The sequence below is a fragment of the Propithecus coquereli genome, unplaced genomic scaffold (assembly GCF_000956105.1).
Source record: "Propithecus coquereli isolate 6110/MARCELLA unplaced genomic scaffold, Pcoq_1.0 Scaffold158, whole genome shotgun sequence".
Taxonomy (NCBI): Eukaryota; Metazoa; Chordata; class Mammalia; order Primates; family Indriidae; genus Propithecus; species Propithecus coquereli.
The window spans coordinates 1,246,807-1,265,269 of record NW_012140302.1 but is presented as its reverse complement, the minus strand read 5'-3'; the positions used below and the strand labels follow the sequence as shown (position 1 = coordinate 1,265,269).

Sequence of the window (18,463 nt, the reverse complement as noted above, 5' to 3'; positions counted from 1 at the left end):
GATTGAAAAAATCTGACATTGCTGGTTTCTGCTGTGCTTTTATGGAGAATTGAGTGGGAGGGTCAGATTGAGCAAATCCTGGGTCCCAGGCATTGTGAATACCTATGGCAGGACCTTGGTTCGCCCCCTCCCTCCTTACGCCTCCAAAGGGTAATCTGGGAAGCTCCTGAAAATAGGGAAAGGGGACACGCAGGAGGGACCATATGCGTGGGGAGAGCCCCTGAATACAGCAGGAGTGTGATGGGTCTGGGAGCCCCAAAGAGGTCAGACTGCCCAGTGTGATTCCAGATAAGGCCTTAGGCCAGGGCATCAGCTCCAGGTGGGGCCTGGGGTCCGACGAGGCCTCATGGCTCAGCAGAAAAAACTCTTCACCCTGGTAAGGGCCCAGCTTTCAGTGCAGAAGCCCGGGCCATCAGCCAAGCCGTGGCTGCAGCTGCAAATAGGCAAGGCTCACCTAAGGTCTCATAGGACAAAGGGCACCCAGGGAGAGCTGGCACCATGTCTCAGGTGCCTCCTCTTCTTACAGACCCCTGGAGTGTTGCTGATGAAGGGGCTAGCAGCTCACCTCCTACACCCTCACCCAGGTACCTCATCATGGTGGCCCAAGGCTCCCCTACTTGGGCCCTAAGCACTAATGTGTAAGCTCCAGAGCCACGCAGTCAATGACCTCTGAACGGAGCTGCCCCTCCTCCCAGGAACTAGGTCAGACAGGCAGGGGTCCTGGGAGTCCTGGGTGGCTGGGGAGGGCCCAGTCCTGGGCCAGCCCCTGAGGGCTGGATTCTGGCTGCGGTTCTCCACTCATCTGTCCCTCCACTGCTGCCTCCAGAGTCCAAGGGTCCACGTGGTGGTGGGCAGGTTGAGCTGTGCTGGATACACAGAGGGAGGTTGCACCGGATGGTTGGTGGGTGAGCAGCATGGGCTTTGAGGAGCTGCTGGACAAGGTGGGAGGCTTTGGGCCCTTCCAGCTGCGGAATGTGGTACTGCTGGCCCTGCCCCGAGTGCTGCTGCCCCTGCACTTCCTCCTGCCCATCTTCCTGACTGCTGTGCCTGCCCACCGCTGTGCCCTACCTGGTGCCCCTGCCAACTTCAGCCACCAGGATGCGTGGCTGAAGGCCCACCTGCCCCAGGAGCCTGACGGCACACTTAGCTCCTGCCTCCGCTTTGCCCGCCCCCAGGCTCTCCCCAACACCACGCTGTGGGGGATGGGGCAGAGCCCTGGGGAGTCAGAGGGCAAACCCTCCACAGTGCCCTGCTCTCAGGGCTGGGAGTATGACCACTCGGAGTTCTCTTCCACCATTGTAACTGAGGTACTTGAGCCCAGAGGTTGGGGGACATGTGAGTGGGATGGGCCTGCTATTGCTGTGGGTGGTTACAGTATGGGCATTAGATACACTATTTTCGTCTTAGAGTCTCAGTTTACCAATCTGTAGATGGGGTCTATGAATATAAAACTCTTAGTTTAGTTCATGGCTGATAGTAAGGGGACCATACACAAGAGCTGCTATTATTATCATTAATTGCATTAATTGGGAGGTGATTAAGGCAGGGAAGGGCTAAGGTAGCTCCAGGGAATTGGGGCAAAGAACTGAGAAGGCTGTTTCTTCAGTAAGAGGTAGAGAAACCAGATGTCTCCCTTTCTGCCTCCCTCTTTTTGGGCCCTAGGTCTGGTATTTACATAATCCATCTGGAGGTGGAGTGTGGGAGGAGGCAGTCTCTTTGGGGGGCAGCAGGACACCTGTCCGTCATGGTCAAGGCGTTCTGTGGGAAGAAGCTGAGGCTGCAGGGTAGGAGAGGGGCAAAGTCTCCAACTCCCCATGCTGGGGTGAATAGTTGGAGGCTTTATTACCCGCTATGGAGGTACTAGAATGGCACAATTGACCTCAGAAGGCCTCAGGGTCTAGAGAGGAGGGGCTGGTGCCAGCTGGAGAGGGGCTGTACCCACAGGAGGCCCCTTCCTGCCTGTCCTTACAGTGGGATCTGGTGTGTGAGCAGAAAGGCCTGAACAGAGCCACATCCACCTTCTTCTTCGCTGGTGTGTTGGTAGGGGCCGTGGCCTTTGGATACTTGTCTGACAGGTGCGGTGAGGCATTGGGCCAATAAGGGAACAGTCTGGGGGGACCCTCTCCCACTAGCTGGGGTACAGACTTAGTCTACCTGTGTCTTGAAACCTCCCTCCACAGGAAGCTGACCTTGCCTGATCCCTTTGCAGGTTCGGGCGGCGCCGTCTGCTGCTTGTGGCCTACGTGAGTGCTCTGGTGCTGGGCCTGGTGTCTGCAGCCTCGGTCAGCTATGTAATGTTTGCCATCACCCGCACCCTCACTGGTTCAGCCCTGGCTGGCTTCACCATCATCGTGATGCCACTGGGTGAGGCAGGCAAGGGACGGGCAGGGCCTAGAGGGCTAGAGGAAGGCAGTCGTTAGGGTGAGACTGAGCCAAATTGGCCCTCACTGTCTTCCTGTTTCCCGCCCTGGCCCAGAGCTGGAGTGGCTGGATGTGGAGCACCGGACCGTGGCAGGCGTCCTGAGTAGCACCTTCTGGACAGGGGGTGTGATGTTGCTGGCACTGGTTGGGTATCTGATACGGGACTGGCGATGGCTTCTGCTGGCTGTCACCCTGCCTTGTGCCCCAGGCATCCTCAGCCTCTGGTGAGGACTGCATGCAGGCAGCTGGGGAGGGGGAGATATAGGAAGCCAAAGACAGAATTAATGAGAGACTGAGATTCGAAAACAGAGAGATCGAGAGATGAAGGGAAAGGGAAACAGAATCAGTGACCAAGAGACAGAAGGATACACACAGAGAGAGACAGAGACCAATATAAAAAAGATGGCAAGGGACAATGAGAAACAGAACAAGACAGAGACAGAGACGGAGAGCTAGAGAAAGAGCTATTGAGACAGAGAGTGACAGAGATCAGGACTGAAAGGTAGCTTCAGAGGGACCGATGGAGACAGACACAGTGAAAGACAAAGACAGAGCCAAGCACATATTGAGGCTGGCCCCTTGCAGGCGTGGGGATGCGGGTAGGGCCAATGTGGAGGGTGACAGACCAGGCAGGATGGGCATTTCATTGCCTCCCAAAGGTGAACTGGCTTTAGATGAGCCTTCTGCATGTCTGTAGGTCTGTAGGTCTCTTTTATCCTGGGCCCTCCTGACACTGTTGGGAGGAGTGCGTGGCTAGTGCTGGGAGCTAAAATCTTGAGGATGAGGCCAACTCACTTGAGTAAGGCACTCCCAGGCTATGGGGGACCCAGGCCTGGGCAAGAAAGTGTGGGAAGGAGTAGCTTTTAAATTGGGCCTTAAAAGATGAATAGGAGTTCATCAGGTGTAGAGAGGCTGTAGAGAAGATCATGTTCCAGGCTAAGGGGACTGCATGAGCAGAGCCTGGAGGTTGTGTCTGTGGTGTGCCCAGGAGAGAGAGGTGGCTTAGGGTGCTGCCTTTCTGGCTGAAGGGCCTCCTGCCTATCCCCTAGGTGGGTGCCTGAGTCTGCACGTTGGCTTCTCACCCAGGGCCGTGTGGAGGAGGCCCACAAGTACCTGCTGCGTTGTGCCAGGCTCAATGGGCGGCCTGTGGGTGAGGACGGCCTGAGCCTGCAGGTGAGGGTGAATGTGTGTGTGAGCCTGCATGTGTGTGACACACATATGTCAGGAAAAGCCCCCAGCCCTATGTGGAGAGTTCCAAACTGTTTAGGATGTCCTATCTGGCTCTGGTGGGCCACCTCCATCACTCAGGTGCCATCCTTCTCAGCTCCCATGTGCATCTTCACCCCCGCCACTGCAGAGAGGAGGAATAGACTCAGAGAGAGAGAGCAATATGCCCTGCTTAGACCACAGAGCCAACTCTGATGTCACAATCTCGCTTCCTCCCCAACTAGGCCCTGAGCAAAGTGGCTGCTGGGGAACGAGCGGTACGACGACCTTCGTACCTAGACCTGTTCCGCACGCCAAGGCTCCGACACATCTCACTGTGCTGCATGGCGGTGTGGTAAGGAGGGGCTGGCTTGGGTTTGGTGGGGTGGGGGAGGGGCGGGCCTCAGGATGGTGCTGAGTGTGAGAAGGGTGAGGGACGAGGGAAGTGTAACTGTGGAGGGCAGGAGGCGATCTGGCTGGGGGAGGTCAGACAATGGAGCAGGCAGCAGAGAAACACGGGTTGGAATTCAGGCTCTGCCACTTCCTTACTGTGTGACCTCGAACAGGTAACTTAGCCACTCTGAGCCTCAGTGTCCCTTCTGTAAAACAAGCTGCTGTAAGGATTAGGGTAAAGGCGCTTTGACCGCTGGCACATGCCCACTCCGGAGGGATTACTGGTGTCAGGGAAGGTCCTAGGCAGTGGGCTCTGAAGGGGGAGAGGTCGTCCCTCTAAAAGGTAAAGTCTTCCCGACAGGAGAGGACAAAGAGGGATGGAAAGAAGGGTCCCCTGAGTGGCGCTGCGACTCATTTCAGGTTTGGAGTGAACTTCTCCTATTACGGCCTGAGTCTAGACGTGTCAGGGCTGGGGCTGAACGTGTATCAGACGCAGCTGCTCTTCGGGGCCGTGGAACTGCCCGCCAAGCTCTTCGTCTACCTGTCCGTGCGCCACGCCGGCCGCCGCCTCACGCAGACCGGAACGCTGCTGGGCACGGCCCTGGCCTTGGGCTTTGGGCTGCTGGTGTCCTCGGGTGAGCCCGGCCCCATAGGCCCCGCCCACTTCCCGGAGGGCCTTTCCCGGGAGGGCCACTCAAGTTCGGCCACTCGGAGACTCCGCCTCCTGTCGGAGAAACCCTTGGCTCTCCCACAAGACCCTCTCACTGCCCGAACCCTTTTCCTTCCAGAGCGGAAGTCCTGGAGCACCGCCCTGGCGGTGATGGGGAAAGGTTTTTCTGAAGCCGCCTTCACCACTGCCTACCTGTTCACTTCAGAGTTGTACCCTACCGTACTCAGGTGAGGGGAGACTGGGTCCCAGGCAACCGACCTGGGACATGGGGCTTGCTAGTCACGTGTCTTAACCAACACTTCTACATACACACCGCACCCCGGCCCCTCTCACTCGTTCTTTACACCACACCCAAATACAGAGCTAATCAGGAGCGTGTTTGTCCCAAGTCTTGAAGAAGGCCAAGCTTTTTAATCTTATGTACTATGTGACCCTGAGCCAAGTCAGACAACCTCTCTGGGCCTCCTTTAGAGGAAACCAGTCCTCATAAGCCCCACCCTGCCTACCCCCATGCCATTCACCGCTGGGAGACAGAGTTGCCCTTGGGGGTTGTCTCTGGACATCAGGGGGCGCTTTCAGCTAGCTACTGGCAGGCGGGCGAGGAGACTTCTAGGCACCTGGTTATGTTTAGAAAGACTTAAGCCGCCTCTAACAACATGATAGGACCTGTACAAGCTTTTCCCTTCCATACTACTCTTTCCCCTTGCCCTTTCTGCTGACTCTTCTCTTTCAGTGGTACTTGATTGGTACTTTGTCAGAATGGGGACCCTATCCTCTGGTGGGTGCTGACTTGGGGGCTCCTGGACTAGGGATGGGTGGGAAGACCCTTAAGTGAAAGCCTAGCTTTCCTAGCTGTCTGGGGAGAAAGGGGGTAGGTACCAGGGTCTGCCAGCTGGGAGGGGAGACCTCTGGGGCATGACCCCAAGTAGATGTGAGCACCACTTGCCTCCTTAATCCTCTCTCTCTGAACAGACAGACGGGTATGGGGCTGACTGCACTGGTGGGCCGGCTGGGGGGCTCTCTGGCCCCACTGGCAGCCTTGCTGGATGGAGTGTGGCTGCCACTGCCCAGGCTTGCTTACGGGGGGATTGCCCTCCTGGCTGCCTGCACTGCCCTCCTGCTGCCAGAGACGAGGCAGGCACAACTGCCAGAGACCATCGAGGATGTGGAGAGAAAGAGGTGTGTGCACACGATTGTGTCCATGTACATGTGAGCACATGTATGTGGATGCGGGTGCTCAGATACCTGACATCTTAGGATTCAGAGGAAGACATATCTGCACGTGTGTACTTGGTGCATGTATGTGAGTGTGCCCAGGTGAGTGTTTCAGGGTGCATGACCTAGGGTATGTAAACTGTGCATAAGAGTATACATGAGTCCATACGTGTATACACAAATACTTAAGGTTGTTCAGGAAGAGGTATATGTGTGCACACTCAAGTATGCCTACATACCAGGGATGTGCACAAGGTTGTATGGTCACCTGTGTTTGTATACCAGGAGCTGGGGAGAGCCTTGGGCCAAGCCTGATGGGGCAGGCTGGGGTGGCAGGCTCGGGGATTAAACCCCACCCTTGCTCATGACTCTTTCCTCCCCAGTGCCCCGTCCAGTCTTCAGGAGGAAGAGATGCCGATGAAGCAGGTCCAGAACTGAGTGGGACTGGGGGCAGGCCCTCCACAGAAGCTCTGCAGCAGGGGCTGGGACAGCAGAAGGGCAGCCCCTGTGACCAGGCGTAAGGGCATTGAACCCTCTGTTTGGGCTGGAGTTGCCACTGGTGCTCCCTCCATTTGCTCATCTAACCTTGACTATTTGGCTTCCAGGAACAGATGACTTCCCAGAATGCAGGGGGCTGCTAGAGATTTTGGGCACCCCTCTCATGGCTGGGGAGGATTCGGTAAATAAAGGTGCCCCTTGGGTTAGTGCAGCAGTTAGGAGCTGTGGATGGGAAGCCGCTGAGTTTGCCCTAGGTTCTGATCCTGGCTTCACCACTGATTTGCTGTGTGACCTAGAGCATGTGGCTTTCCCTCTCTGAGCCTCAGTCTGTTTATCTCCTAGAGGGATAATGAAGCCTCTTAGCAGACCTTATCACAAGATCTGTTGTCATGCTCTAAAGATGCTGAATAAGGTATTTCTTCTAGAGATGGTGCTAAAGACAAGACTGTCCTCTGATGACTTCTAGTACCAACAGGGCTGGTGGGCATGCTGCCTACTCTGTGGTGCTAGGGGCTTCCAATGCCAGGCCCAGGGGACCAGGAGAACAGAGCTCTTTGTTCCCATGGCTGGCCCAGCTACCTCCAAGGCACTCTGCAAAGTAATGTATCCCTCCTCCCCTGCACTCCTCATCCTCCAACCCACTGTCTAGGCCTCATGCCCAAAGGAGAGTTGAAGGCATGGGAGCCAACATTTTATTGGAGAAGCCAGAAAGGCTGAGACTTAATAAACACAAGTTTTATGAGTACATTGAAGCTCCAGAATTTGCTGGGGAAAGGGGTTGGGAAGGCCAGGAGGACACCATTCAAAATGGGGTAGCCTATGCCCCCTAACCAGATAGGAATGGGAAAGGGAAATATTGGCAGAGAAAGCCTAGACTTTCTGGCCTACCATAGGGCCTAGGCCCAGGTCCCCAGGATCTCATCTTCCCCCATCCTCATGAGACTGGAGAATTTTGCAGCTCCCACTGGACCACGGAGGGGATGATGGGATGCCTGAGTTAGGGTGAACTCTCCTGTGAGCATCTCATTTGGATTTTATCTCCACTGGATCATAGATGTAGCAGCCCACATCACCAATGTTCACACCTGAGGGAGAGAGCCCAATCACCAAGGGCCTTGGGTCTGGTGGGTGTTGGGTTGAGAGCTGGAGGGAAATGGAAGGGGCCTGGGGTATGTTTGACCACAGGGGAAGTTGTCCACACATCCCACAGACCATGTACATGCCATACTTTAGGCCCGGTGTCTGGGGTGGGGCCGCCCACCTTTGGGGCCAAACAGGTAGCCGTAGCAGGGGATGTGGCAGTAGGGGACTCCGTCATGCTGGGACACAGAGAGAAAGAGAGCCGTCTCAGCCTGGCTCTCTTCCCATCTCCAGCCTCCCTCCTCCCAACATATACCCATCCCTGCCCTGCGCACCTCAGCATGACTCCCAGCAGTCAGGGTCTTGCGGCAACGCTGGCACCTTAGACACGGTCGGTGCCAATTTCTGCCCAAAGACATTACCTTCTCAGCTGGTGGTGGAGAGAAGTGGTAGTTCTTCCATTCTAGGGGTAAGGCAGGGAGACCCACCTGCCTTGGATCACCTCCCTGCCCTTTGCTGCCCACCATATTCCCCCCCAAGCTTTCCATTGTCACTTACCAAAATAGACAGGCTCCCCACAGCCAGGGCACAGTGAGGTCTCCCCAGTGAATGTCTTCATGTGGGGAGGGCCTTTAAAGGGGAAAAGGCCCTGGCTAGGGCTGAGGTGGGGGCCAGGGCCTAAGCAGGGCTCACCAGCACCTGCCAGCCCATGGCTCTGTCTTCTTTCATCCCAGAGCCCCCCATCTAGGCAGCCATGAGTCTGCCTGCCTTCGGCTCAGAGCTGAGCCCCTTGACCCCACCTCCTGCCCCATCCCCCATCTGCATTAGGGACTACCTGCTCCCTTCTCATCCTCCTGGGGGTTCAGGTGCCCACCAGCCCAACCCTGTCGGCAACTCAATCCTCAGGAAACCTGAGCTGATATAGGAGCTAGCCAGGGCAGGAGTGTCAGGTGTTGGGGAGCACAGTGTCATTGCCCACTCCAGGGGGTAGGAGGAAGGAACAAGGACCAACGGAGAGCAGTTGAAGAAAGTGAGGGGCTAGCCCCATCGGAATGACCCCTCACCCATAAGTCATTCCTTCTATGGCCCTGGCCTGGGAGAGGCCTGAGTTCCAGGCCAGCTTTGTCTCTGACTAACTGTGTGAATGTACAAGGTCACTTGCCCTCTCTGGATCTGTTTCCTCACCTGTAAAACGAAGGTGACAGTGCCATCTGCCCAATTTACCTCTTAACTCAGCAGCTGACATGAGAGAATATTAAAAAGGCGGGGGGCATGAATAGAGAAGACTTTGCCAAGAACAAGTATAATCACTTGGCCCTACTCCCTGCTCCAGCCTGGGGAAGGGTCAGGAAGAGGAAAAGGAGGAGGAGAACCTGAGGCCCAGCCTCACTTACTTTTCTTGCCTTGAGGGAGGCCAGTCCTTGGCCTGGGAGGGCTGAAGCTGCTGGGGCTGAGGGGCATGGTGCTGGCAGGGGTAGGAGTGGGGGGGTTGTACAGGTAGGCACCCACACCACCAATGTTCACCCCTGCAAAGAGAAGAGGGGAGGTCTGGCTTGAGCCTCCAGCTCCCAGTCACAGAGAGTTCTGCTGCCCCAGTCCCTTCTAGTCTGGTACTTACCCCTGGGTCCGAAGAGAGCCCCGTAGCATGGCTTGTGGCAATATGGCCTCCCGTTGTGCTGGGCACAGGCAGAGGGAATGGGGTCACTCAGGGCCAAGGGAACCCTGCCACACAGGCCTTCCCCCAAGACAGGCTGCCAGGCTCGTCTGTCCACTGGCCTGGTCTGAGGGGTTGGGGGTGGGCTGGGATGCCAGAATTGCCACTGTGGTCAGGGAGGAAGGGCAAGAGCAGCCAGGAGGTAATGCTGCTTCCCTCCCCTCCTAGTCCTCAAAGCCATGGGGTCCACTGTCACAACACAGGCTCCCAAAATCCTGGCTGGCGTGGGGCCCACCGAAGGGTGGCCTTGGGGTTGGCTGCTGAGGTTGCCTTTCACTGGCCTTCAGGGCTGAAATTGGGAGCTGGTGCCTGGGAGGCAGCGACAAATTCAGGGCTGTGCACCCTGGCTGGGCCTCACCTCTGCATGTCCGCCGGGGGACAGGACGCTGTGGCAGCGCTCACATTTCAGGCAGAAGCGGTGCCAGTTCTTGCCCAGGGAGCTCACCTTCTCAGCTGTGAGGGAAAAAATGAACCCGAGCTGCAAGGAGTTGAGCTAAGAATGGGGCGCCCTCCTTTTCCCCCTCGGCCCTCTGGGGGAACCAGCCCGGCCTGCCCTGCTCCCCGGACACGGAAGAGTCTTTGGGAGGCCAGCTCTAGCCCGCCGGTGCCAAACTCCCGGCGGAGCCGTCGGCGGAGGGTAAGAAGACCACGCGCCGCGCGCCGTTACAGGTGGAAAAGTGCGTCTGGGACCACACGGCGGCTGAAACTCGGGTCCTCAGGGAACCCAGCGGCTCACACTCGCCCCTTCTTCTTCCGCTCCTCAGCCCAGGCCTTACCAAAGAAAACCGGTTGCTGGCAACGCGGGCAGGTCCAGCTCATGGCTCCGCTCGGGCAGCCCTCGGTAGGTACCGCGGGCGCCGGTTCGCTCCCCCCGCGGCTCCGCCCACCGCTCCGCTTGGAGCCTCACTGGGCAGGCTCCCGGCTCCTCCGCACTCACTGGCCACCAGAAATTTAGGACCATTCCGCCTGGGAGACAAAGGCGATTTCGCACTTACTTCAAAGAACGTCAAAGTCTCCGTCCAACCCATAGGCAGGAGAGGGTCTGAAGCCGAATGGGCTCCAGACTGGAGGGCAGGTGTGCAATGAAGACGCCTGAACTGGTGGCACTACTAATTTCTGGGTTGGTAAGGACAGGAAAAATGTCCACAGTGCAGACGCCATCAGAAAACTATTCTCTCCCCAAAGCGAGGGGGCAGGCATTCTTTGAAACCGTTTAATTCCACCTTGTCAGTCTAGCCAATGGTTGAGAGCAACGTTATCTGGGGCCCATATTTGCAACCCTACTCTTTGGCTTCAGGCACATTACTTGACCTCCCTCTGCCGCCGTTTTCTTATCTGTACAATGAGTATGATAACAGTCTCTACCTCATAGCATTGTTTTGAGAATTAGATGAGTCAATACATGTAGAGTGCCCAAACAGCCCCTGGCACATAATGCTATAAAAGCGATAGCTATCACTGTGATGGGTCACTTAATGAACTCAAGACTCTGAGTTTGGAAACCTCAAAACGTGGTCTGAATACAGTGGTTTGCTTATTAAATTGTAATGCTTATTAAGTTTAAAAGTATAATTTAAACACCAATTACATACTTCTAATTTAGTTTGCTTTAAGATTTTAAAATATTTGTTAAAAGTAGCTCAGCAGTGCTTCAGAGGACACTTCAAGAAATTTAAATCCACAGAATGGGAGGAAATATTTGCAAATCTGATAAAGGTCTAGTAACCAGAATACATAAATAACTCTTATAATGCAATAATAAAAAGACAATCCAATTAAAAATGGGCAGTCTGAATAGACATTTTTCCAAAGAAGATATACAAATGGCCAATAAGCACATGAAAAAATGCTGAGCATTATTAGTCACCAGGGAAATGTAAATCTGGACCACAATGAGATATCATTTGACATCCACTAGGATGGCTATAATTAAAAAAATAAGTGTTGGCAATGATGTGACAAAATTGAATCCCTCTTACATTGTTGGTGGCAATGTAAAATGGTGTAGCCACTTTGGAAAACACGTAGTTCCTCAAAAAGTTAAACATAGAGTTATCATATGACCCAGCATTCCAACTTCTAGGTATATACTCAAGAGAAATGAAAACATATGGCCACTGAAACTTGTACGGTGGCTCACTCCTGTAATCCTAACACTTTGGGAGGCTGAGGCAGGAGGATTGCTTGAGACCAGGAGTTCAAGACTAGCCTGAGCAAGAGCAACACTCTGTCTCCACAAAAAAATAAGAAAAATTAGCCCAGCATGGTTGTGCATGCCTGTAGTCCTAGCTACTCACGAGGCTGAGGCAGGAGGATCCCTTCAGCCCTGGAGTGTGAGCTGCAGTGAACTATGATGAGGCTACTGGACACTAGCCTGGGCAACAGAGCAAAACCTTATCTCAAAAAAACCAAAAAACAAACAAACAAACAAACAAAAAAATAACAACAAAAACCTTGTATGTGAAATGTTCATAGCAGCACTATTTACAATAGCCAAAAGGTAGAAATAACCCAAAGTTCATCAACTGATAAATGAATAAACAAAATGTGGTATATCCATACAATAGAATATTATTCAACCACAAAAAGGAATGAAATACTGACACATGCTACAACACAGATGAACCATAAAAACATTGTTAAGGAGCCAGACACAAAAGGCCACAAATTGTATGATTACATTTATGTGAAATGTCTTGAATAAGGAGATCTATATAGGGACAGAGCAGATTGGTAGTTACCAGGGAATTGGGGGAAGGGGGAATTGAAAGTGTCTGCTAATGGATACAAAGTTTCTCTAGGGGGAGATGAAAATGTTCTGGAATTAGATGGTGGTGATGGTTGTACAACCTTGTGAATATACTAAAAACCATGAATTGTACATTTTAAATAGGTGAATTTTATAGTATGTGAATAAAGTCTTAATAATAAAACCTGAAGAGAACTAAAGAAAAGAGGTAGCTCAGCCAACGAGGGGCAGGAAGGAGAACTGATCACTTCGTGCCAGTGTTCCAGAAGACGGAACAATCCTTCAATGAAAGATGGTAGTGAACCAGAGTTTTCTCAAGTTCCTTTGCTACATCAAGTCTGCCGAGAAAGGGCTGAAGAGGGTGTGCACTCATTGGATTATAGTGCTCTGTGTTCTTCTAGGTGAAAAGAGCACTGCATTAGGAGTCCCCTCTTGGGACTTCAGTCTCCTCATCTGGGCAACGGGGATGGCACTGGTAACTATGAACTTCGACTCAACATCCCTGTTTTCTGAATTGTGTCCATCAATACTTTTTGTGTATAATATTGTTTTATCTTCCTTGTTGACTTCTAAGGATGGAAGTCTTACAAAAACTTTTCTACGCTTTCTCATTATTTATTTCTACTTTGGGGAATATTATAAGAGCTTTAGTTTTATAATTATTTCTTGAAGGGTTTCTTTAACAAACTGAAAAAATATTAGTTTTAACCTCCACTGACTGAGTTTTACTGTCTTGTTTCTGGTCTCTCTCATTTGTTTCTTCTTGAAGGAGGCAGCTAGAGGTTCACTGCCTTTTGCTCTCTATTGCTCTCATGGAAAAGGTCCCTCTTCAGATTAGGAGGACTGCATTGGTGTATTTATTTATTCTTAGATATGCTGCCTCCTCTAGGAAGGCTAATTTCATCTGCTCAGCTATCTGTCCTCCTCAGAACTTCCAGGACACATCATATAATCCTTTTCCAAGGTTCCCAGAACCTTCTGCCTTAGATCACTTTGTGTGCTTGCCTCATTCTGCTCCACAGGTCATCTTTACCTCAGCATCCAGCACAGGGCCTAACACCAAGAAACAAACATTGGAGTGTGAGTGTGAGTACCATGCTTTCACACAACTTGCACTGAGTCAGTGGGGCAAATCCTTTACTGCTCCCCACATCTTCTGTGGCCTTCTTTATTGTATGGCCTCATCTCCCAGTATGCCTCATCTCTTCTATTTCAGTGCTTAGGAAACACTAGTTGAGGCTTCTTCCTTCCAAACATTTGCTATTGTAGCCATTAGAAGGTACAGCAAATCACAGTATTCCACTCTTCTACTTCATCAGTTTCTAGTATTCTGATTCTAAAAGAGGCTTTGTAAATAATGCTAAGAGGGAAAATTAACATTTCCTGTAGGAATGTATTTGTCGTTACTGACAATGGGTATTTCAAAGAACAGTTGGTGTGATTGAAGTCTCTAAAATGGCATTTTAACAAATACCACAAATGGATAATTCCAGCCAAGAGTAGGAATTACTCAACTGTCAAGGTGCGGTTTGTGTCATCTCCTATGAGGCAGGCCCCTCTCTCATAAAGATGACTGTTCCCTTGGTGCCCACCTGCCTTTTCCTGAACAGATCTGTCACAGTATATACGACATTGTTGTACTTGTTTACTTGTATAATGCTCTTATTGACAGGATTGACTGAGACTTATTTATCTGTGTATCTCTACCACCGAGTACAGTGTGGGTACTCAGTAAATGATAGTTATTATTAAAATCTCCCACGAACATACTTCATGTTTTTTTGTTTGTTTGTTTGTGTTTTTTTGAGACTTTTTGCCCTGGCTAGAATGCAGTGGTGTCAGCTTAGCTCACAACAACCTCAAACTCCTGGGCTCAAGTGATCCTTCTGCCTCAGCCTCCTGAGTAGGTGGCACTACAGGCATGCGCCACCATGCCCAGCTAATTTTTTCTATATATTTTTAGTTGTCCAACTAATTTCTTTGTATTTTTAGTAGAGAGGGGGTCTCGCTCTTGCTCAGGCTGGTCTTGAACTCCTGAGCTCAAACGATCCGCCCGCCTCGGCCTCCCAGAATGCTAGGATTACAGGCGTGAGCCACCGCACCCAGCCATACTTCATGTTTGTAAGCTCTGTTATTAGGTACATATGTTTTAGGATTGTTGTATTTTCTTGATGAATTGACTTTTTGATAATTATTGTTATAAAAACTGAAGAACCAAGCTTTTTAACTCTAGGTGAGTGAATGAATGGTGGTGGTGATGATGACTTTAAGCTCCTGGAGGGTTGTTACATGGAAGAGGCATTATTATTATAATAAAGGCTAGGCTGTAGCTTAGAGAGTGAAATAAGGTATGCCAGCTTCTTGCCCACCTCCTCCACTTCAATCTAGGCTTTGCATGCCCCCCCTAGTCTGTGAGCTTGATGAGGGCAGGGACCACAGCTTCTTTGCCAACTACCGTATTTCCAGTGCCTTGTTTAATCTCTGTCACACAGTGCTCAATAAATCTTTGTTGGTGAATGATTGTTAGATGTTATACACAAGTCCCCCTCAGGTATGAGTAGATGAGTGCTAGTGGTAGAGACGTGGGAATAGGAGGGGACTAGGAGGGGTTGCGAGTTGGTAATAAGAGCTCTGGAGTGAGGCAAGTTCAGCTTCCTAGGAGTAAGGTCTCAGGAGTTTGTTTCTTAATATACATGAGATCAACATGTATGACACAAAAAGGGAATATGATTTAAACTGATCCTGGTTATAAATGGTAGGTAACTAATAAAGTAAAAAGAGAACTGAAAATCTGCTTTAGCAAAAAACCAGTCCCACTAATTATAGCCATTCACAAGAACTTACTAATTAAGCTTAATTAGCATGTAGCACATTTCTATCATTAAATTATGTGGCAAATAAAAGAATGTGGGAAAGTGTTATGTAAACTATAAAGCAATGTATGAATATGGCTGCTATTATGCATCAGGTTAGCTTCGCAGTGAGTTTGATTATAACTATAAACTCTACCCATTTTATGTCCATATACATTTGCTCAAGGACATGGTCATATGCTTGTGACTTTTAAGGCACCATCCAGAACTTTATTCCTAAGATGACTCTTTTTTTTTTTTTGAGACGGAGTCTCACTCTGTTGCCCGGAGTAGAGTGCCCTGGTGTCAGCCTAGCTCACAGCAACCTCAAACTCCTGGGCTCAAGCGATCCTCTTGCCTCAGCCCCCCAAGTAGCTGGGACTACAGGCATGTGCCACCATGCCCGGCTAATTTTTACTATATATATTTTTAGTTGTCCAGCTCATTTCTTTTTATTTTTTTTAGTAGAGACGGGGTCTCGCTCTTGCTCAAGCTGGTCTCGAACTCTTGAGCTCAAACAATCCACCCGCCTCGGCCTCCCAGAGTGCTAGGATTACAGGCTTGAGCCACCGCGCCCTGCCCTAAGATGACTCTTTTGAAAGGGAAATCACTTATTTCTGTAAGTTAATGAAAAATCAGTCTTTAGAGTTGTGTTTCTTAATCTTTATTACCCATAACCTTGTGCTTTCTTTTTTGAGACAGAGTCTCGCTCTGTTGCCCTGGCTAGCGTGCAGTGGCATCGTCATAGCTCACTGCAACCTCAACCTCCTGGGCTCCCCTTGTGGCTTTCTCACTGTATCTTTTGCATATGTCCTCCAACTAGAAAGCTTTACTTTCTGTAGTTTATATTACTTTTTAAAAAAGGAAACATACACACAAAAAAGACTGAATTTGCTTTCTTCAAAACATACTAATTCCCCCACCTGTAGAGAATTGCTGTTGTATAATCACACATTTATGTCTCTTGCAATAGTCTGATTTTTTTTCCCTTGTTTTCCAAGCATCATCTTGCCATCACATGAACCTGTCAAGTGCACTCTGTATATGGCTACTAGTGGTTAGGTGCATGGGGTTATTGAGTGGGCTACATTTTGTGATTCCGTGGCATCAACTGGACTCATTCAGAATCAAGACTGCAGGAAAGGAACATGGCTGCTTTCAAGCTATGATTGTGAAGAAATCAGTAACAGCTTTGATGGTTTTCCATGCAAAAATGGATTTGGCTTCTCAAGTATCACTTAGAAATGTGTACTTCATCTGAGAGTATACAAAAATAACTACTGCTAAACAATTTGCAGCATAAAAAAATGTATCTATACACTGGAAACTGAAGAGAAAAAGGAGTGAAACTTAGTAGTCAGCTTGTTTATAAATCCAATAGATGGGCTGGGCACAGTGGCTCACTCCTGTAATCCTAGCACTCTGGGAGGCCGAGGCGGGAGGATCTCTCAAGATCAGGAGTTCAAGACCAGCCTGAGCAAGAGTGAGACCCCATCTCTACAAAAAATAGAAAGAAATTAGCTGGACCACTAAAAACGTATATAGAAAAAATTAGCCGGGCATGGTGGCGCATGCCTGTAGTCCCAGCTATTCAGGAGGCTGATGCAGAAGTATCACTTGAGCCCAGGAGTTTGAGGTTGCTGTGAGCTAGGCTGATGCCATGGCACTCTAGCCTAGGCAACAGAGCAAGACTCTGTCTCAAAAAAAAAAAAATATCCGATAGATGGTGGCAATGCTCCTTGGTGTTGGTGTAAAGTACTAGCAACTTCCTCACTTTCATAGTAAGGTCTGGCAAGTAATTTGTAAATAATATACAAGAATAGTCCTGTCAGGTCATGAGACTATGTTAGTGAGGCTAGAACAGGTTAATCTTATGCATTCAGACAAATGCAAATGTGTACCTTTCTATAGAGAAGTCTTTCATCTCCTCTATGAATATCAAGGTCACAGAATCACAAGTCTGGTTCCAGTCTTTCCCCAAATCCCAAATGACTGGGCTTTTCTCTTCTCCAAGCTTTTGGAATAGGCAGGGCTATAAAGTCCTTATCTGTAATATCTACCCTCCCACCACCCACCAAGAAAGGCAGCATCTTAGTGGAGACAAGAACCTGAATACTCATCTCTTGATAAAAAGCCACAAAGAGAAAAGTCTACAAAGAAGGCACTGAATCTTTGTATTTTTATATTTTTATTTTCTATCTAGAAGCATTTCCTTTGGAGAACTTCATCTCTCCCTATTCACGTCAATTCAACCTTGTCTAGATGGTTCAGTAGGGCAGACCCTGCCTTTCCATGGTGAGCTTGTGACCTGGATCTGCTCTGAGTACTCCATCCACCTGGCCACAGTAATTGTTCAGGGATAGAAATGTGGCTTAAATAAGACCAATCAGCATCTTCCCTGAGACTTTCTGGTACTGTAAGAAAAGATACACTCTCATTTTCTAGATACAAGCCTATAAGGACCATGACCCTGAGTGGAAAGCCTCTGAAAATAAGGCCAAGTAGAGCAGAGGGACTGAGGAAGAGAGAGTCCTGATGACATCTCTGACCTCCTAGATGTAGGTCTGCCTTGGTTTCCTAGTTACTAAGCCATAAATTACCCACCACCCATTGTTTTTCTTAAATTTGTTTGCATTAGGTTTCTGATACTCAACCAAAAGGGTTCTAATAAATACAACATGCACATACAGACAGAAATGTTTCTTCTTCTTGCATATAAAAATTATGTTGTGTAGAGTTCTGGCACTGTAGGTAGTTTTACATGTATATTTTCTTAATGCATGATTTTCAAAGATAATTTTTTTTTTTTTTTGAGAAGACAGGGTCTCTTGCTCTGTTGCCAGGGCTAGAGTGCAGTGGCATCATCACAGCTCACTGCAGCCTCCAACTTCTGGGCTCAAGTGATCCTCCTGCCTCGGCCTCCCAAGTAGCTGAGACTACAGGCATGCACCTGGTACAACCACGCCTGGCTAATTTTTCTTTTTTTGTAGATATGAGGTCTTGCTCAGTTTTCCCGGCTGGTCTTGAACTCCTGACCTCAAGCAATCTTCCCGCCTTGGCCTCCCAAAGTGCTAAGATTATAGGCATGAGCCACCACACCTGGCATGAAGATAACCTTATAGAAAAAATCAACAAAAGAACAGTATTGCAGGAATTGAAGAACAAAAAGGATATAATATACAGAAAACAACAAAATGTCAAAAGTCCTTTCTTATCAGAAATCACTTTAAGTGTAAATGGATTAAACTCACCAATTGCCATGTCTGAATGTTTGTGTGTCCCCCTCAAAATTCAAATGTTGAAACCTAATCCCCAATGCAATATTAAGAGATGGAGCCTTTAGGAGGTGATGAGGTCATGAGGTCAGAGTCCTCGTGAATGGGATTAGTGCCCTTATACAATAGACCTAAGGAAACTTGTTTGTCCCTTCTTTAATATGAGGTTACAGTGAAAAGACTTCCATCGATAAGGAAGAAGGTGTTCATAAGATCCTGAGTTTGTAGGTGCCTTGATCTTGGACTTCCCAGCCTTCAGAACTGTGGGCAATAAATTTCTGTTGTTTTTAAGTTACCCAGTCTAAGGTATTTTGTTATAGTAGCCTGAATGGACTAAGACACCAATTAGAAGACAGAAACTAACAGAATGGATTAGAAAACACATGATTC

At 49.7% G+C, this 18,463-nt stretch overlaps 2 protein-coding genes across 13 annotated transcripts; one reads left to right on the top strand and one right to left on the bottom strand.

Annotated features, from left to right (window-relative positions):
- Nucleotides 1-809: 809 nt before the first annotated feature.
- On the top strand, nt 810-7,148 carry SLC22A7 (solute carrier family 22 (organic anion transporter), member 7). Its single transcript, XM_012640922.1, has 10 exons — nt 810-1,307; nt 1,972-2,075; nt 2,210-2,364; nt 2,477-2,645; nt 3,471-3,594; nt 3,873-3,982; nt 4,441-4,655; nt 4,809-4,917; nt 5,663-5,869; nt 6,289-7,148. Exons 1-10 carry the CDS (start codon nt 915-917, stop codon nt 6,341-6,343), a joined length of 1,641 nt encoding a protein of 546 aa, XP_012496376.1. The 5' UTR covers nt 810-914; the 3' UTR covers nt 6,344-7,148.
- Nucleotides 7,126-10,051, bottom strand: CRIP3 (cysteine-rich protein 3). 12 transcript variants are annotated; one of them, XM_012640923.1, is made up of 9 exons: nt 9,974-10,051; nt 9,556-9,650; nt 9,102-9,159; nt 8,878-9,009; nt 8,669-8,722; nt 8,042-8,113; nt 7,819-7,946; nt 7,665-7,722; nt 7,126-7,488 (listed from the first exon to the last, which is right to left on the bottom strand). In XM_012640923.1, exons 1-9 carry the CDS (start codon nt 10,014-10,016, stop codon nt 7,427-7,429), a joined length of 702 nt encoding a protein of 233 aa, XP_012496377.1. In that variant the 5' UTR covers nt 10,017-10,051; the 3' UTR covers nt 7,126-7,426. The 12 variants fall into 12 exon arrangements, with proteins under 12 accessions (XP_012496377.1, XP_012496380.1, XP_012496383.1 ...); XM_012640926.1 differs by having other exon boundaries at nt 7,819-7,913; XM_012640924.1 differs by having other exon boundaries at nt 7,426-7,488; nt 7,632-7,722.
- Between the last annotated feature and the right edge of the window lie 8,412 nt (nt 10,052-18,463).